This window comes from Caretta caretta, chromosome 10 (assembly GCF_965140235.1).
Source record: "Caretta caretta isolate rCarCar2 chromosome 10, rCarCar1.hap1, whole genome shotgun sequence".
In the NCBI taxonomy this organism is placed as follows: Eukaryota; Metazoa; Chordata; order Testudines; family Cheloniidae; genus Caretta; species Caretta caretta.
In genome coordinates, this window is record NC_134215.1 from 84,680,490 (window position 1) to 84,695,112 (window position 14,623).

Sequence of the window (14,623 nt, forward strand, 5' to 3'; positions counted from 1 at the left end):
GTAATTTAGCTACAACTAATCAGGAGAAAGATCTTGGCGTCATCGTGGATCGTTCTCTGAAGATGTCCACGCAGTGTGCAGCGGCAGTCAAAAAAGCAAACGGGATGTTAGGAATCATTAAAAAAGGGATAGCGAATAAGATGGAGAATATCTTCTTACCCTTATAAATCCATGGTACACCCACATCTTGAATACTGTGTACAGATGTGGTCCCCTCATCTCAAAAAAGATACACTGGCATTAGAAAAGGTTCAGAAAAGGGCAACTAAAATGATTAGGGGTTTGGAACGGGTCCCATATGAGGAGAGATTAAAGAGGCTAGGACTTTTCAGCTTGGAAAAGGAGACTAAGGGAGGGATGTGATAAAGGTCTATTAAAACCATGAGTGGTATGGAGAAAGTGAATAAGGAAAAGTTATTTACTTGTTCCCATAATATAAGAACTAGGGGCCACCAAATGAAATTAATGGGCAGCAGGTTTAAAACAAACAAAAGGAAGTTCTTCATTCAGCACAGAGTCAACCTGTGGAACTCCTTGCCTGAGGAGGTTGTGAAGGCTAGGACTATAACAGGGTTTAAAAGAGAACTGGATACATTCATGGAGGTTAAGTCCATTAATGGCTATTAGCCAGGATGGGTGAGGAATGGTGTCACTAGCCTCTGTTTGCCAGAGGGCGGAGATGGATGGCAGGAGAGAGATCACTAGGTCCTTACCTGTTAGGTTCACTCCCTCTAGGGCACCTGGCATTGGTCACTGGCGGTAGACAGGATACTGAGCTGGAGAGACCTTTGGTCTGACCCAGTCTGGCTGTTCTGATGAAAACCACCTCCCACGGTCAGGCGCAGCACTGCATTGCCACTGCTCCAGGGCCTTGAAGGGGTCTTGCAGATGTGGGTCAGAGCACGGGGGGAGGGGCTGCCTCCTTTGCATTCCCCTTTCCTGGCAGGTTATGATAGCCTCCCCGTCGCTGGCTGTCCGCTAATATGAAAGCCCCACTATCAGGAACATCAGAGACAGGTGTCCAGCTCCCCAGCTGGCCACACATTACTCAACCCTGGGGGTTCAGGGCCAGCTCTCCAAGGTAGGTGGGTGTCAGAAATGCCCTGCCCCGGCTGTGCTGCTGGGCCGTGCTCCGCATCGCATGGCGCGATGCATGCGACTGCCCAGCCGCCCTGTCCTCCGACCCCACGTGTCGTGTCGTGTTGTTCCTAGATCCCATGATGGAACTGACCGGGGCGGAACGTGTGGAGCTAGACTCCCAGCAGGAAATGGAGGAGTACGATGAGGAGAATGCCTATGACTACGCAGGGGTGGGCAACCCCCCAGACGAGAATGCCCTGACCGAGCAGGCCATGAAGGAAATGGCCTATTACAACATGTTGTAGCCGAGAGATGGGGGCCTAGGCCCAGCCATGTGCGGGGTCAAGACAGGGAGTGACATGGGGAAAACAAGCTCCTGTCCCCTGCTGCAGCATCCAGAACCAAAAGCCAGGCTCAGCGGGGCCTGCCCCATGGCGCTCCATGGTGAAGGAGGAAACGGGGATGGCTCTGAGCCCTGGCAGTGCCAGGCTGGAGCTGGGCTGCAGGAAGTAGTAGCCCTCAGCCATAGGCCTGCAGAGGTGATGTGCTGTGCCACTCACTCCTCAGGCCATCCAGGGTGGAGTGAGACTGGGCCTGCTGCAGGCCTGCAGGCCCCTCACCTAGGTCATCCCCTCTCAGGGCTCCTTTTTCACCACCCCTGCCCCTTGCCTGGGGGAAGAGCAGAGATCCCTGTGTTCATTCCTGCCTGCAGTCTAAGGGTGAGCATAGCGCTCAGGCTGCGGCACTGGGAGGGAGCGCTGGCTCCTGGGCTCAGCCCCTGGGGGGCACTAGAAGAGATGCTCTCTGGCCACCATATTTTCCCCAGGTAGGGAAAGGCATGGTCCAGAATCTGATGAGCATTAATTATATTCTACCTCCTCCCTAGTCTGCTGTGGTGGGGACTGCAGCTAGTCCCACTTTATCTCCCCTCTTGGCTGTGCGGCTACCCTCCACCACAGGAAATAGCCATGGGGGGCCTCTCCTGCTCTCCCCCCTTTGCCCACGCAGGGGCCAGGACCACTTGCTCTAGCCCGGAGGGGCAAGGCGAGATGCTGCTGCCAAGCTGAGCTGGAGCTAGCCCTGTACACAGAGAGTATTTTCTTATCGACCCCGGGGGAGGCTCAGGGCTGAGCGCTGTGTTTAAAGGACAACAGACCTGTACAAACCTGAGAAATGGTGGTATTTTGAAAGTAATTTATTTTTTTCAGATGTGCTGAGTGGTTAAAGGATAAATCAAATCACCTTCCTTTGTAACGCTGTGTAACTTGCGTGTGAGCTGGAGCTGCTGGGGGGGTGCTGGATTCCCATGGGGGGAGCGCATCCTGAGTGGGGACACGCTGGGGCCCAGAGCGGCCATCGCTCCCTGAAGGAAAGTGACTGTGTGTGCCTGCTGCCCATGAAGACTGGCCTAGGGAGGACGGGGTAGGCACTGTTACTTCCCCAGGCTGCTGCTTAGGGAGAGGATTTCTGCCCTGGGGCTGGTGTAACAGCAGCAGCCCAGCCCCCTGGCCGTGCACACCAGGAGGCAGAGGGGCAGGGGCTCTTACCGGAGAAGCATAGGGAACTCCAGGCTGCAGCACAACCCCCTTATTCTCTTGACCAGCCGGAATAACATGGCTGCAGGAACCTGCCCCAGGGGGGTGTCCCCCAGCAGCACCCAGGGAGCCAGCCCTGGCCTAAGTGCAAGATCCAGTGAGTCCCAGAGCAAGGGCAGAGGCTGGAACTGTGTGGAAACAGCAGCTTAGGGAAGCAAAGCACAGCAGGGAGAGGATGCAGTGAAGCATCTGCACCAAGGGTTCCAGTAACCTCCCCCAGCCTGTAAACAACCCCAGTGAACAAGTGGCTGCTGGGCTGGAGAGGGAAGCCCGGGGGGCAGGGGGGCACCCAGGGACCATGCCTCCATGCTGCCCTCCTGCATGTGTTTCGGGCAGCCAGCAAAGGCTGGACTTATGGCCCAAGCAAGGCAGGCCCGATGCTAGCTGGCTGCAGGCAGGGAAGCTGCTCCTTTAAGGGCTCCAGGGCTTTACACCGGGGAAGAGGCTTTGCCACTTTCCCATCTCAGGACAGTGTGACCCTGGCTCTGTGCAAGCACAGAAAGACCAGGCCTCAGCAGGGAGGTGAGCTTGCAGCTCACCCCATTCCCCTTCAGTGCCAACGCCCCCTCCCTGGGGAACAGTGGAAGGGCAGGTGCTAGCCCACAGCCAGGCTATCTGGGCTGCTGAGGAATGCCCAGGCCAGGCCTTACTGGTGGAGCTCAGCCACTGGCAGCTCCAGCTTTGCGGTCACTTTTCCCCTGCCCCAGCAATGCTGAGGGACTCTCAAATAAAGCTGCCCAAAAACTAGGTGGCAGTTGAGCCCTAGGTGCCATTGCTGGCCCACATCCCTCGCAGGGCCTGGGGTGCAAGCCCTCCGTCTGCAAGCTGCCTTTGGCCCCCCTTACCAGACAGCGCCTGCAGCAAGCATGCTGAAGCGCAGCTGAGCCCAGGAAGAGGGAAGGTGGAGCAGGATCTCTGACTGCCCAGGAGGCAGCCACTCGCTCCCTGCCGCGTTCTCTACACGGCCTCTTCTAGGTCAGCGCCGGAGCCCTCGCAGGCAGGCCGGGCCCAGGGGCAGAGATGGGGATTGCCGAGGCCAGGGAGGACTGGGTGACTGGCGCATGCCTGTCCCTGAGTGGAGGACAGCCGCAGGGTGCAGCTCCTGCCGTCACTGCATTGTGCGCACAGCGCAGGCACTGGGCTCATGCATGCAAAGCTCTCGGCTGCACTGGAGGTCCCTCGCTGGGACAGCTGTTTCCCAGTCATTCCACACAGCAGCCTTTAGCTGTGGGACTTCCCGGGGGGGGGGGGGGTAGGCCCCACCCTGGCTGCTGGCCTGGCCCTGCACCTGCCCAAAGAGCAGCTTTGGCTGGGGGCGGGGCTGCAGGCAGGGCTCTTCCTGGAGGTGAATGCAGTATGGGGTAACGGTCCAGGGGTAACGAGAGGGGAGTTTGCCACCAGGGCGCAGCAAAGCAACTGCAACTGGCCAGTGACCTGTTAACCCTTTCTGGGCAGCAGACAGCAGGAGGGTGAAGAGGTTTATTAGCTACACTTGGCACCATGAGGTCAGAGGTTACATAAATTAAGCACACGCCTGGCAGCACTGGCCAGGCCTGGCCACAAGCCCCTGGCACTCACGCTCCTAGAAATACTTTAAAAAACACGTTATAAAAACGAATCCGAGTGTTCCTGGGCCCAGGTCATGAGCTCAGAGCAGCGTTCGCTCCTAGCCTGTTCATGAGGTAAACTGCCCGGCCCGGGTACCACTGCACGCGGACGGATGGACACCCCCCCACCCCCGAGCAGCCCCTCGCCTCTACTGCTTGCCCAGGGCTTTGTCCAAGTTGTTCTTGATTGCGTCCAGGAAGTCCGTGGTGTTCACATAGTGCTCGTTCAGCTTCACGCTGAAAGACAAGGGAGGAGGGTCGGGGGGACTGCGCTGGCAGCCTCTCCCGCTGCCCCTTCATTGGCTTCTCTGTCCCGCACGGGCAGCCGGACCTGCCTCGCAGCAATGCTGGGAGCAAGTGCAGCCCCTGAGCCAGCTGCAGCAGGTCCCTGTGGAGTCCAGCAGCAGGACTGGGGGAGTCTGGCCTGGCTGACGGGGGGGAGTGGGGACAGGCCCCTGCGGCCACCTGTCCTGCATGGCAGCACGAGCAGGGACCCCGCTGTCTCTGCTGTGTGACAGTCAAGCCTCCAGCTCCTCCCAGAGACACCAGGCACGGGGACCCCATCCTGCCCAATTCCCAGCACAAGAGCACCCTCACGAGCCCGACAGCTCAGGGTACAGATGCTGCAGAGCCAGGTGGGACAAAGGTGTCACCCACCCCCTGGCAGCACTGGCCTTTCCAGGGTGCTGGATGGCTAAGGGGTGCCTGAGGAGCGGGTGGGAGGACAACAGCGCAAAGGGGCACGGCCCTGTCTGAGCCAGGCAGCGGGGGCAGCTCTACAGAGCCCCACCCCCACCACCCCCCGAGCAGGGAGCCAGGCCCCAGAGCGCTCAGCCCCCTGCTCCCCCCTGTGAGTCACTCACTTGCTGAGCCCATGGATGCAGCCTGCAAGGTCCTTTGTCATAGCTCCATTCTCCACCGTCTCCACGCAGACCTTCTCCAGAGTCTGAGCAAACCTGGGGGGAGACAACAAGGTCACAGCCTGCACCCCGCTTTCCTCCCCACAGCCCACCGACCAGGCTGTTGCTGGAAGCCTGGCTCTGGTCTCAGGGCTGGCCAAGGAGCCGCGTTACCCTGACACGGTGGCCAGCCAGGCTCCTTCCACAGAAGCGACCCATGGCCTGGTACAGTCACCGGCGACGTTAGCCCCAAAGAGGGGGTCAGCCGCCTGCCAGCTGAGGGAAGGCTCCGGGCTCCAGGAGACTGAGCTGCAGCACTGGCCCTGGGCTGGTGCTGGCTGCTGCTCCGGTGCAATGCTTACTTCATGAGATCCGGGTTACTGTCCAGCTTGCCTCTGTGCTCCAGGCCACGCGTCCAGGCAAAGATGCTGGCAATGGGGTTAGTGCTGGTGGGTCGTCCCTGCAGGAGGGCAGAGCATCAGAACACCTAGTGATGGGGAGACACTGTCCCAGCCCTGCACCCCGAGGCTCTGGGCAGCCGCAGCAAGCGATGCACGCTCCTCCCCACCCAGAGCTGCCGGGAGAGACCCTGGATCCCACCCCACACCTGGCAGGCTCAGGGCAGGGAAACAGCCCCAGAGGGGCACACTGGCCAGTCCCCAGCCCCTCCCTCATCCAGAGTGTGAACAGGGACTCTCTGCTCACTGCCAAGCCCCTCCCCTGGACTGGGCATGGGGGGGCCCAGCCGCACTCACAGAGCAGGTGCAGTGCTTGTGGGGGGGTGGGAGGGGGTGCGCACACCCACCTTCTGGTGCTCCCGGTAGTGGCGGGTGACAGTGCCATGGGCTGCCTCAGCTTCTATGGTCTTTCCATCCGGGCACACCAAGACGGAGGTCATCAGGCCCAGGGAACCGAACCCTAGAGCGCGAAGCAGAGTCCAGTGAGGAGCAGCCCGGGAGCCCCTGGCCTGCAGGGCAAGGCAGCACTGGCAGATCCTGCATGGAGATGCCCCGGGCATAAGGCTGCCCTCCCCAGCCAGGCTGAGCAGGAGGGCCTCGGCCCCCACAACTCCGGGGCTGAGCCCTGTGATGGCCCCCCCACCCAGCGTTACCTTGGGCCAGGATGTCCGACTGGACATCACCGTCGTAGTTCTTACAGGCCCAGACGAAGCCGCCGGAGGATTTCAGCACCTGGGCCACCATGTCATCGATGAGCCGGTGCTCATACCAGATCTTCAGCTTGTCAAACTCCGTCTTGTAGTGCCTGGGGAGCCGAGAGCGCGGTCACCGGGAGCCCCTGCCCCCACCCCAGAGCGCACCCAGAGAGCCTCCACGGCTCAGGCAGGATGGGAAGAGCTGGGTACCCAGTAAACCCCTCTGCATCTCCCCAAGGGCAGCTGCTTCTAGACACAGGCTCTAAAGGCTCTAATCAGCTTCATGGGCCTTGAACATAATAGCACCAGGGCCAGGCCTCCAGCCTGGACCCACCTGCACAGAGCCACTCTTGCAGGGCTACTACCATACAGTACGCTGGTCCTGCCCTCCCCGGCAGGGGCGCTGTAGGGAGCGGGGCGGCGCCAGGGGACCCCCGGCAGGGGCGCTGTAGGGAGCGGGGCGGCGCCAGGGGACCCCCGGCAGGGGCGCTGTAGGGAGCGGGGCGGCGCCAGGGGACCCCCGGCAGGGGCGCTGTAGGGAGCGGGGCGGCGCCAGGGGACCCCCGGCAGGGGCGCTGTAGGGAGCGGGGCGGCGCCAGGGGACCCCCGGCAGGGGCGCTGTAGGGAGCGGGGCGGCGCCAGGGGACCCCCGGCAGGGGCGCTGTAGGGAGCGGGGCGGCGCCAGGGGACCCCCGGCAGGGGCGCTGTAGGGAGCGGGGCGGCGCCACGGGACCCCCGGCAGGGGCGCTGTAGGGAGCGGGGCGGCGCCACGGGACCCCCGGCAGGGGCGCTGTAGGGAGCGGGGCGGCGCCACGGGACCCCCGGCAGGGGCGCTGTAGGGAGCGGGGCGGCGCCACGGGACCCCCGGCAGGGGCGCTGTAGGGAGCGGGGCGGCGCCACGGGACCCCCGGCAGGGGCGCTGTAGGGAGCGGGGCGGCGCCACGGGACCCCCGGCAGGGGCGCTGTAGGGAGCGGGGCGGCGCCACGGGACCCCCGGCAGGGGCGCTGTAGGGAGCGGGGCGGCGCCACGGGACCCCCGGCAGGGGCGCTGTAGGGAGCGGGGCGGCGCCACGGGACCCCCGGCAGGGGCGCTGTAGGGAGCGGGGCGGCGCCACGGGACCCCCGGCAGGGGCGCTGTAGGGAGCGGGGCGGCGCCACGGGACCCCCGGCAGGGGCGCTGTAGGGAGCGGGGCGGCGCCACGGGACCCCCGGCAGGGGCGCTGTAGGGAGCGGGGCGGCGCCACGGGACCCCCGGCAGGGGCGCTGTAGGGAGCGGGGCGGCGCCACGGGACCCCCGGCAGGGGCGCTGTAGGGAGCGGGGCGGCGCCAGGGGACCCCCGGCAGGGGCGCTGTAGGGAGCGGGGCGGCGCCAGGGGACCCCCGGCAGGGGCGCTGTAGGGAGCGGGGCGGCGCCAGGGGACCCCCGGCAGGGGCGCTGTAGGGAGCGGGGCGGCGCCAGGGGACCCCCGGCAGGGGCGCTGTAGGGAGCGGGGCGGCGCCAGGGGACCCCCGGCAGGGGCGCTGTAGGGAGCGGGGCGGCGCCAGGGGACCCCCGGCAGGGGCGCTGTAGGGAGCGGGGCGGCTCAGGGACTCCCCAGGGAGGGCTCAGGACAGGTCAGGCCGTACTTGTCGAAGATCTCCTGGAAGATGTCTTTGAAGCGCCCATCGTAGGCCTTGAGGATGGTGTTCTTGGTGCTCATGTAGAGGGGCAGCTTCTTCTGGATGGCGTACTGGAAGCAGCTGTGCGCGAAGCCGGAGACAGACTGCAAGGGAGTGTGGGCCGGCCGGTGACTCCCTCAGCGCCAGCTGCAGGCGCCGCGGGGCAGGGAGGGGGCAGCTGAGTCTCTTGGCAGCTGCCTTTGGCTGGTTCCAGGCAGCCCCAGATGGGCTCAGGCCTTGTCCAACTGCCAACGCCCAAGGGAGAGAAGGAGCCCGTCCCCCAGCCAGGGCTTGGCTCCCACACTCCACCTACAGCCTCTGCCCGTTTCCCAGCCCAGGAGGCAGCTGGGCAGGGGACCCCTCATTGCAGCCACGGGCTGGCTCCCCGGGCAGCATGTGGAGGGCTGTGCTAGGTCATAAGGGGAGTCGGGCTGAGATCCTGCTAGCCAAGAAGGGCACAGCCCCACCGGGAACCCTCACCCCCATGCCGAGAGGGGCTGCCAGCATCAGTTGCTCCCGTCCCCCAGCCCTGCAGCGCCAGGACTGGAGAACACCCCGGCTGTGCCCGCCCGCCTCTCACCTCGTCCGTGTTGTACATGCCCATGCCGACACCCCCGCCAGGGAAGTTGTAAACCTCCCACTCCTTCACGGCACTGCCATCCTTCGGGGTGAACACCATCTTGAATGTCCCGGACCTGTCCACAACGAAGTCTGTGGCCTTGTACTGAAAACAGGCCAAAGAGTTACGCTCAGCAGCCATGGCAACCACCCACCCCGAGCCTGCCCCTGCACTCGCTGCCAACAGCCCCCACTTCAGCACCCCATAGGCCCCACGCCAGCCCCCTGCTGAGCCATGGGCACACGGTGCCTGCTGCCGTCCAGCCACCCCGGCCCACACAGGGCCCCGCAGTGGCAGGCTCACCTGGTCGCCGTGGGCATGTCTGCCGATGGTGATGGGCTTGGTCCAGCCTGGGACCAGGCGGGGAATGTTCTTGCAGACGATGGGCTCCCTGAAGACGGTCCCGCCCAAGATGTTTCGGATTGTGCCGTTGGGGCTCTTCCACATCTTCTTCAGCTTGAACTCTACAAACAAGGGGGGAGGGGGAGGAAGACGTGCCATGGGCCCAGCCCCCTCCCACACACGACCCCCTCCACAGCATCCTCCCCACTAGGCACCCTGGCAGCCCAACCCCATGCCAGCCCCTGCAGTGCCAGCCAGGAGCCACACCTCACACTGGGGGGGGGGTCTCACGGTCCAGGGTCACAGCTCAGCTCCTGCAGGCCAGCCCTTCACGCCTGAGCCCCTGCTGCTCGGAGGGCCGGCTCCAGCCAGCGAGCCCTGACCTCCCCGTGTCACTGAGTGGCAAGGAGCCAGGCAGCACAGGGAGAAGGTGTCGTGATGCCCAGGGGCTGCTAGAACCGCATCTGTCTGTGCCGAGGTCAGCGCTGGGACCCAGCCAGGAGGCAGAGCAGAGATGCCTATGCCTGCCCCAGCCAGGGGCGCTGGGCGGCACCAGAACCCAGAGGCTGCACAGGCCCCAGGAGCGAGTACAGCAAGATTCACACACCCAAGGAGCTGCCAGGAGCAGGGAGTGCAGACAAGGGGGAGGAGGGTAAGTGCCCCACAGAGAGCAGCCCAGCCCAGTCCCCCAAGCCCAGCTCACATGGAGTCTGCGCCCTACTCCATCTCCTCCAGTGCTCAGTGAGGTCTGGGCTCGCTGCCCAGGGTCCCCTGCCACTGCAGCGCCTGTCCCAGGAGCAACCTCACCCCCCTCCCTGGCAGCCTGCCCTCTGCACCTTCCACTCTGGCTTCATCAGGCGTGATGGTGGCACACTTCACGGCCACGCTGTACTTCTGGGTAGCCAGCGCCGAGTCAATGGTGACCTGGTCGTCTGTCTGGTCCCGGTTCGGCAGGCCCAGGTCGAAGTACTTCAGCTGCACGTCGACGTTGGGCAGGATCAGCTGGAGGGCAAGGTGGGGAAAGGGCACGCTCAGCGTGAGGGGCACTGCGCCCAGACCACACCGGCGCGCAGGGAGCGGGGCAGCAGAGCTGGCTGTGTCCGAGCTGCCCCAGGGGCTGGGAACGCTGCTCCTGGAGCCACACCCACCCGCTACAGACGCGCTGGGGCTGAGCGCAGGAAGCACGGATGTCGCCTTGGAGCTGCCGCTCCCCTCCGCAGCCTTGCGGCACAGTTGGAACCAGCCCCACAACGGGGGCCACTTCCGGGCTCTCGCACTCGCAGGAAGCTGCAAAGCCCACAGGGGGGTGGTTCTCAGACACCTGCTTCCTGGCTGGGGACAGCAGCAGAACCGAGGGAAGCCGGGTTCCATGACGCAAGACTGCATCCTCTCCAGGGAGCTTCAGAAACCCCGGCGCTCCCACCGGCCCAGCCGGTTAGACACAGCCTGCGTTCCGGCCACGTTTGTGCTGCTGAAGCAGCGAGGGGCATGGACAGCTCACCCACAGGCAGCAGGGATGGGGGCATGGACCTGAGCTGCTGGCCCATGTGAAACCTGGCCAGTCACCACACCTGCAGAGGACCCAGCATCAGGGGGCAAACGAGTCTCATCCCCCCCCCCCCCCCAGAGCTTGGGTCCTATGCCCCACGGGGGGCAGGAGGGCTCTCCCACCCCGCAGACCATCTGCTGCCCCCAAACACTACCTTCTCCTTGATGAACTCCCAGATGATCCGCGTCATCTCATCCCCATCCATCTCCACCACCGGCTTGGCCACCTTGATCCGTTTGTCAGCATCTAGGAAGAAACATCATTGCTGTCAGAGCACCTGCCACTTGGGAGCAGAGGCTGCCACTGACCCTAGCCATCTGCCCAGCCCAAGCCGCCCCCAGCCGCGGAGACTGAGCAGGTGGCCGTGTGGGAGGCAGGCAGCGCCGCCTCCAGCCGAGGGAGCCCTGTCCGGGTTTAGCAATTTCCCGCCCTGATTCAAACACGCTGGCTTGTAGCCAGAGCTCCTTGAACTGAGAAGCCCCATGATCAGGGGCCAGAACCAGCTCTAACTGCCCCAAGGGAACCCGGCATCCCATCAAGCCATTGCCAGGCTCCTCCAGCAGCATGTATCACCCAGGGACAGAGGCCCCTGGAGCCCAGCCAGCCCAAACTCCCCCTGGAAAACGTGGGGCACACCCTCGCAGGGAGAATCACGCCTGCTCCCCACCACCAGCTGGCACCAAAGGCCAAGGGCAAAGCACTGCTCCGTAGGCCTAGGCGGTGACCTAGGGACACACAAACGCCCTCTAAGTGCAGCTCATTCTCGCCTGGGATCCAGGGCGGCAGCTGATCTTGTCTAAAGGGAAAGTGAATTAAACGCATGCTGTGATTCTAATCCTGACTCCAGGCCAGGGCCTGCTGCCAGCTCCCTGCTCTCCGCTCTAGAGCAGCGGCTGGCCTGTCTCCTCACAGGAATCAGGGACTAGAAACCAGCCCTTCCACTCCCAGCAGATGAGCTGCAGCAGAAGCCAGCTGATCCCCAGCCTCCAGCACACAGTGCGGCTGGGCAGAGCAGGGGAATGCACACAGGCCCGGGCACCCGCATGGCGGCAGGGAGAGAGATCCAGGGCTGGCCTTTCCAGCTCTGAAAGGGCATTAGCATGGTGAGCACTTTCCCAGGCAGCTCTGGGCCCACCGCCAGCCTCGCACAAAGGGGCCTGTTCCATTTCACAGCCCAGAGGGGTGACTGGAGGGGAGGGAGAGGGGACAAACAGAATTCACAGCAGGAGCTGCCCAGACAAGAGGCTTTCAGAAGCCCCTTTCTTCCCCCTCCTGCGCCTTGAAATCCAGAGCTCTAGGCCAGGCTGAAGGGTCCGACGCCCTTGAACGACCTTAGAGGAGCAGGTTCTTTCAGACAGGCCACAAGCTGAACAGCCCAGAACTGGCTTCACAAAAGCAAACACTTCCCAAAGAGCTGCCGGCTGGGTGCCAGCAATATCCTAGATTTGCAGGCCTGACAGCAGCCCTGAGAGCCAGGCACGGTGCCCCGAGTCAGACCAGAGCAAGGCAGCCAGCAGGACTCCAAGAACCCAGGCCGGGGCTCAGCCCGAGGGGCCGGAGAACAGTCTCCTGCTCTGAAGGCAGGTTATGGGCGTCCCCTCACACTGCGAGGACCCAGGCATTCGGCGCTGCAGCCTAGACCTAGCCGGGCTGTCTAGAGCACTGCTCCCAGGGACCTCCCAGGACAGATTAGACCCACTTGGCCCTGGAGTGAGGCCTCCCCTTCCCCAGCTGCACCGCAAGACTCAGGCCGAGGAGGGCAGGCCCTCCCCCAGGTCTGCAGCAGCACCATGCCGACCCACTGAGCTCCCTCGCTAGCTGCAGCCATTCTCGGAAAGCAGCTGCTGGCAGCCCCTGGGCCAGAGCCGCGCCCTGCCCTCTCCCGGGGAGGGAGCAGGTCGCAGCCAGCGCGCCCGGAGACCCGCTACGCCGCAGGAATCCCACCAGCTGCCGCCTCATTTCCACGGCCCGGCTGCCACGGCCGCTGGGACCCCGGCCTCGCAGGCTACGCTCCGGGGGAGCCGCGCTCGGGCTGCCCGCTGCCCCCGCCAGGACACGCGGCGTGGCCAGAGGGGCCCCGGGGCTGGCCGGGCCCTGGGCAGGAGCCGCCCCCCGGCCCGCGTTCCCGCAGGCCCTGGGTCGACCCGCACGCCAGGCCCGGGAGCCCCCGACCCCCCACCCGGGCCCGCCTGGCGGCAGGGCTCAGCCCCCCTCCGAAGGCCGGGCTGGGCGGCTCGGAGCACAGGGGCCGCTCCCAGGGCAGGGCTGCGGAGACCCAGCTCCCCCGCGCAACGAGGCCGGACGGGGCGGGCGGCCCCCGGGACCCGACGCCGCTCCGCGGGGCAGAGCCGGGCAGACGGGCCAGGCGCCCGGCAGAGCACAAGGCCCGGGCGGCCCAAGGTCACCGGCCGCGTCGCGGGAGCAGCCGGGGGGCCCGGGCGGGGCCGGGGGGCCCGTGGGGCGGGGAGTCGCTCGCGCGGGGGCCCGGCTTCCCGCACCCGCCCGGCAGCTGCCTCCGCCCTTCGGGGGCCCCGCGGGCCCCGGACTCACAGTGGCGGCGCGGCTGGGGCGCGCCCAGCGCCGGGGCCAGGGCGGCGGCGGCGGGGCGGCGGCTCAGGCCGGGGGCGGCGGCGCGGCAAAGCGCCGGGGCTGCGCCGAGGTACCGGGCCATCGCGGGACACGGAGCCAGGCAGCGCCGGCCGCGGACTCGGAGCGGCCGGGACACGTGAGCGGGCCCCGCCCGGCCCGGCGCCTCCGCGCATTGGGCAGCGCGGCCCGGCGCCTCCCCGGGGCGGAGCGCGGCCCCCGCCCGGCCCCGGGACCCCGGCGCGGCTGCCCCGAGCGCCGCGTGCTGCCTTTGTTCCCGGCCGGCCGCTCCGCCCTCGCGTCCCTGCGGCCTGGCTGCGCCGCCGGCCGGGAGCCCGGACCCTCCTCTGACCCCCCGCCGGGAGCCCCGAGACCCCCCCCTCTGCCGCCCCCCCGCCGGGAGCCCCGAGACCCCCCCCTCTGCCCCCTCCCCGCCGGGAGCCCCGAGACCCCCCTCTGACCCCCCGCCGGGAGCCCCGAGACCCCCCCTCTGCCGCCCCCCCGCCGGGAGCCCCGAGACCCCCCTGTGCCCCCTCCCCCGCCGGGAGCCCCGAGACCCCCCTCTGCCCCCTCCCCCGCCGGGAGCCCCGAGACCCCCCCTCTGCCGCCTCCCCCGCCGGGAGCCCCGAGCCCCCTCCCTCTGCCGCCTCCCCCGCCGGGAGCCCCGAGCCCCCCCCTCTGCCCCCTCCCCCGCCGGGAGCCCCGAGCCCCCCCTCTGCCCCCTCCCCCGCCGGGAGCCCCGAGCCCCCCCTCTGCCCCCTCCCCCGCCGGGAGCCCCGAGCCCCCCCTCTGCCCCCTCCCCCGCCGGGAGCCCCGAGACCCCCCTGTGCCCCCTCCCCCGCCGGGAGCCCCGAGCCCCCTCCCTCTGCCGCCTCCCCCGCCGGGAGCCCCGAGCCCCCTCCCTCTGACCCCTCCCCGCCGGGACCCCCGGACCCCCCCTCTGCCGCCCCCCCGCCGGGAGCCCGGACCCCCCTCTGCCCCCTCCCCCGCCGGGAGCCCCGAGCCCCCCCCCTCTGACCCCTCCCCCGCCGGGAGCCCCGGACCCCCCTCTGACCCCCCGCCGGGAGCCCCGAGCCCCCCCTGTGCCCCCTCCCCCGCCGGGAGCCCCGAGACCCCCCCCTCTGCTCCCTCCCCGGCGGGAGCCCCGAGACCCCCCCCTCTGCCCCCTCCCCCGCCGGGAGCCCCGGACCCCCCCCTCTGCCGCCCCCCCCGCCGGGAGCCCCGAGGCCCCCCCCCCCTCTGCCCCCTCCCCGGCGGGAGCCCCGGACCCCTCCCTCTGCCGCCTCCCGCCCGGGAGCCCAGACCCTCCTCTGACCCCCCCGCCGGGAGCCCCGAGCCCCCCCTCTGCCCCCTCCCCCGCCGGGAGCCCCGGACCCCCCCCCTCTGCCCCCTCCCCCGCCGGGAGCCCCGGACCCCCCCCCTCTGCCGCCCCCCCGCCGGGAGCCCCGAGCCCCCCCCCTGCCCCCTCCCCGGCGGGAGCCCCGGACCCCTCCCTCTGCCGCCTCCCGGCCGGGAGCCCAGACCCTCCTCTGAC

The 14,623-nt window shown here is 67.0% G+C and overlaps 2 protein-coding genes across 5 annotated transcripts in view; one reads left to right on the top strand and one right to left on the bottom strand.

The window, feature by feature from the left end:
• Positions 1 to 2,334, top strand: part of ZNF710 (zinc finger protein 710) — a 51,132-nt gene extending 48,798 nt beyond the window's left edge. For all 4 annotated transcript variants that reach the window (XM_048865888.2, XM_048865887.2, XM_075133274.1 and 1 more), the window contains one exon: positions 1,213 to 2,334. In XM_048865888.2, coding sequence (XP_048721845.1) covers positions 1,213 to 1,385 — 173 coding nt within the window. In that variant the 3' untranslated portion in view covers positions 1,386 to 2,334. The remainder of the gene's footprint in view (positions 1 to 1,212) is intronic.
• Positions 2,335 to 4,140: 1,806 nt separating this feature from the next.
• On the bottom strand, positions 4,141 to 13,157 carry IDH2 (isocitrate dehydrogenase (NADP(+)) 2). The gene is made up of 11 exons (XM_048865892.2): positions 13,054 to 13,157; positions 10,658 to 10,749; positions 9,791 to 9,956; positions 8,916 to 9,076; positions 8,574 to 8,717; positions 7,961 to 8,097; positions 6,293 to 6,444; positions 5,987 to 6,099; positions 5,544 to 5,641; positions 5,146 to 5,238; positions 4,141 to 4,519 (listed from the first exon to the last, which is right to left on the bottom strand). The coding sequence occupies exons 2-11, from the start codon at positions 10,706 to 10,708 to the stop codon at positions 4,432 to 4,434; spliced, it is 1,203 nt and encodes a 400-aa protein (XP_048721849.2). The 5' UTR covers positions 10,709 to 10,749; positions 13,054 to 13,157; the 3' UTR covers positions 4,141 to 4,431.
• Between the last annotated feature and the right edge of the window lie 1,466 nt (positions 13,158 to 14,623).

Excerpts from the sequence above, each read along its gene's own strand:
- IDH2 (XM_048865892.2), bottom strand. The coding sequence starts at position 10,708 with ATGGATGGGGATGAGATGACGCGGATCATCTGGGAGTTCATCAAGGAG. Across the intron at positions 5,642-5,986 it reads ACTACCGGGAGCACCAGAAG|GGACGACCCACCAGCACTAA; the intron begins GTGGGTGTGCGC and ends GCCCTCCTGCAG. Across the intron at positions 5,239-5,543 it reads AGTAACCCGGATCTCATGAA|GTTTGCTCAGACTCTGGAGA; the intron begins GTAAGCATTGCA and ends GTCTCCCCCCAG.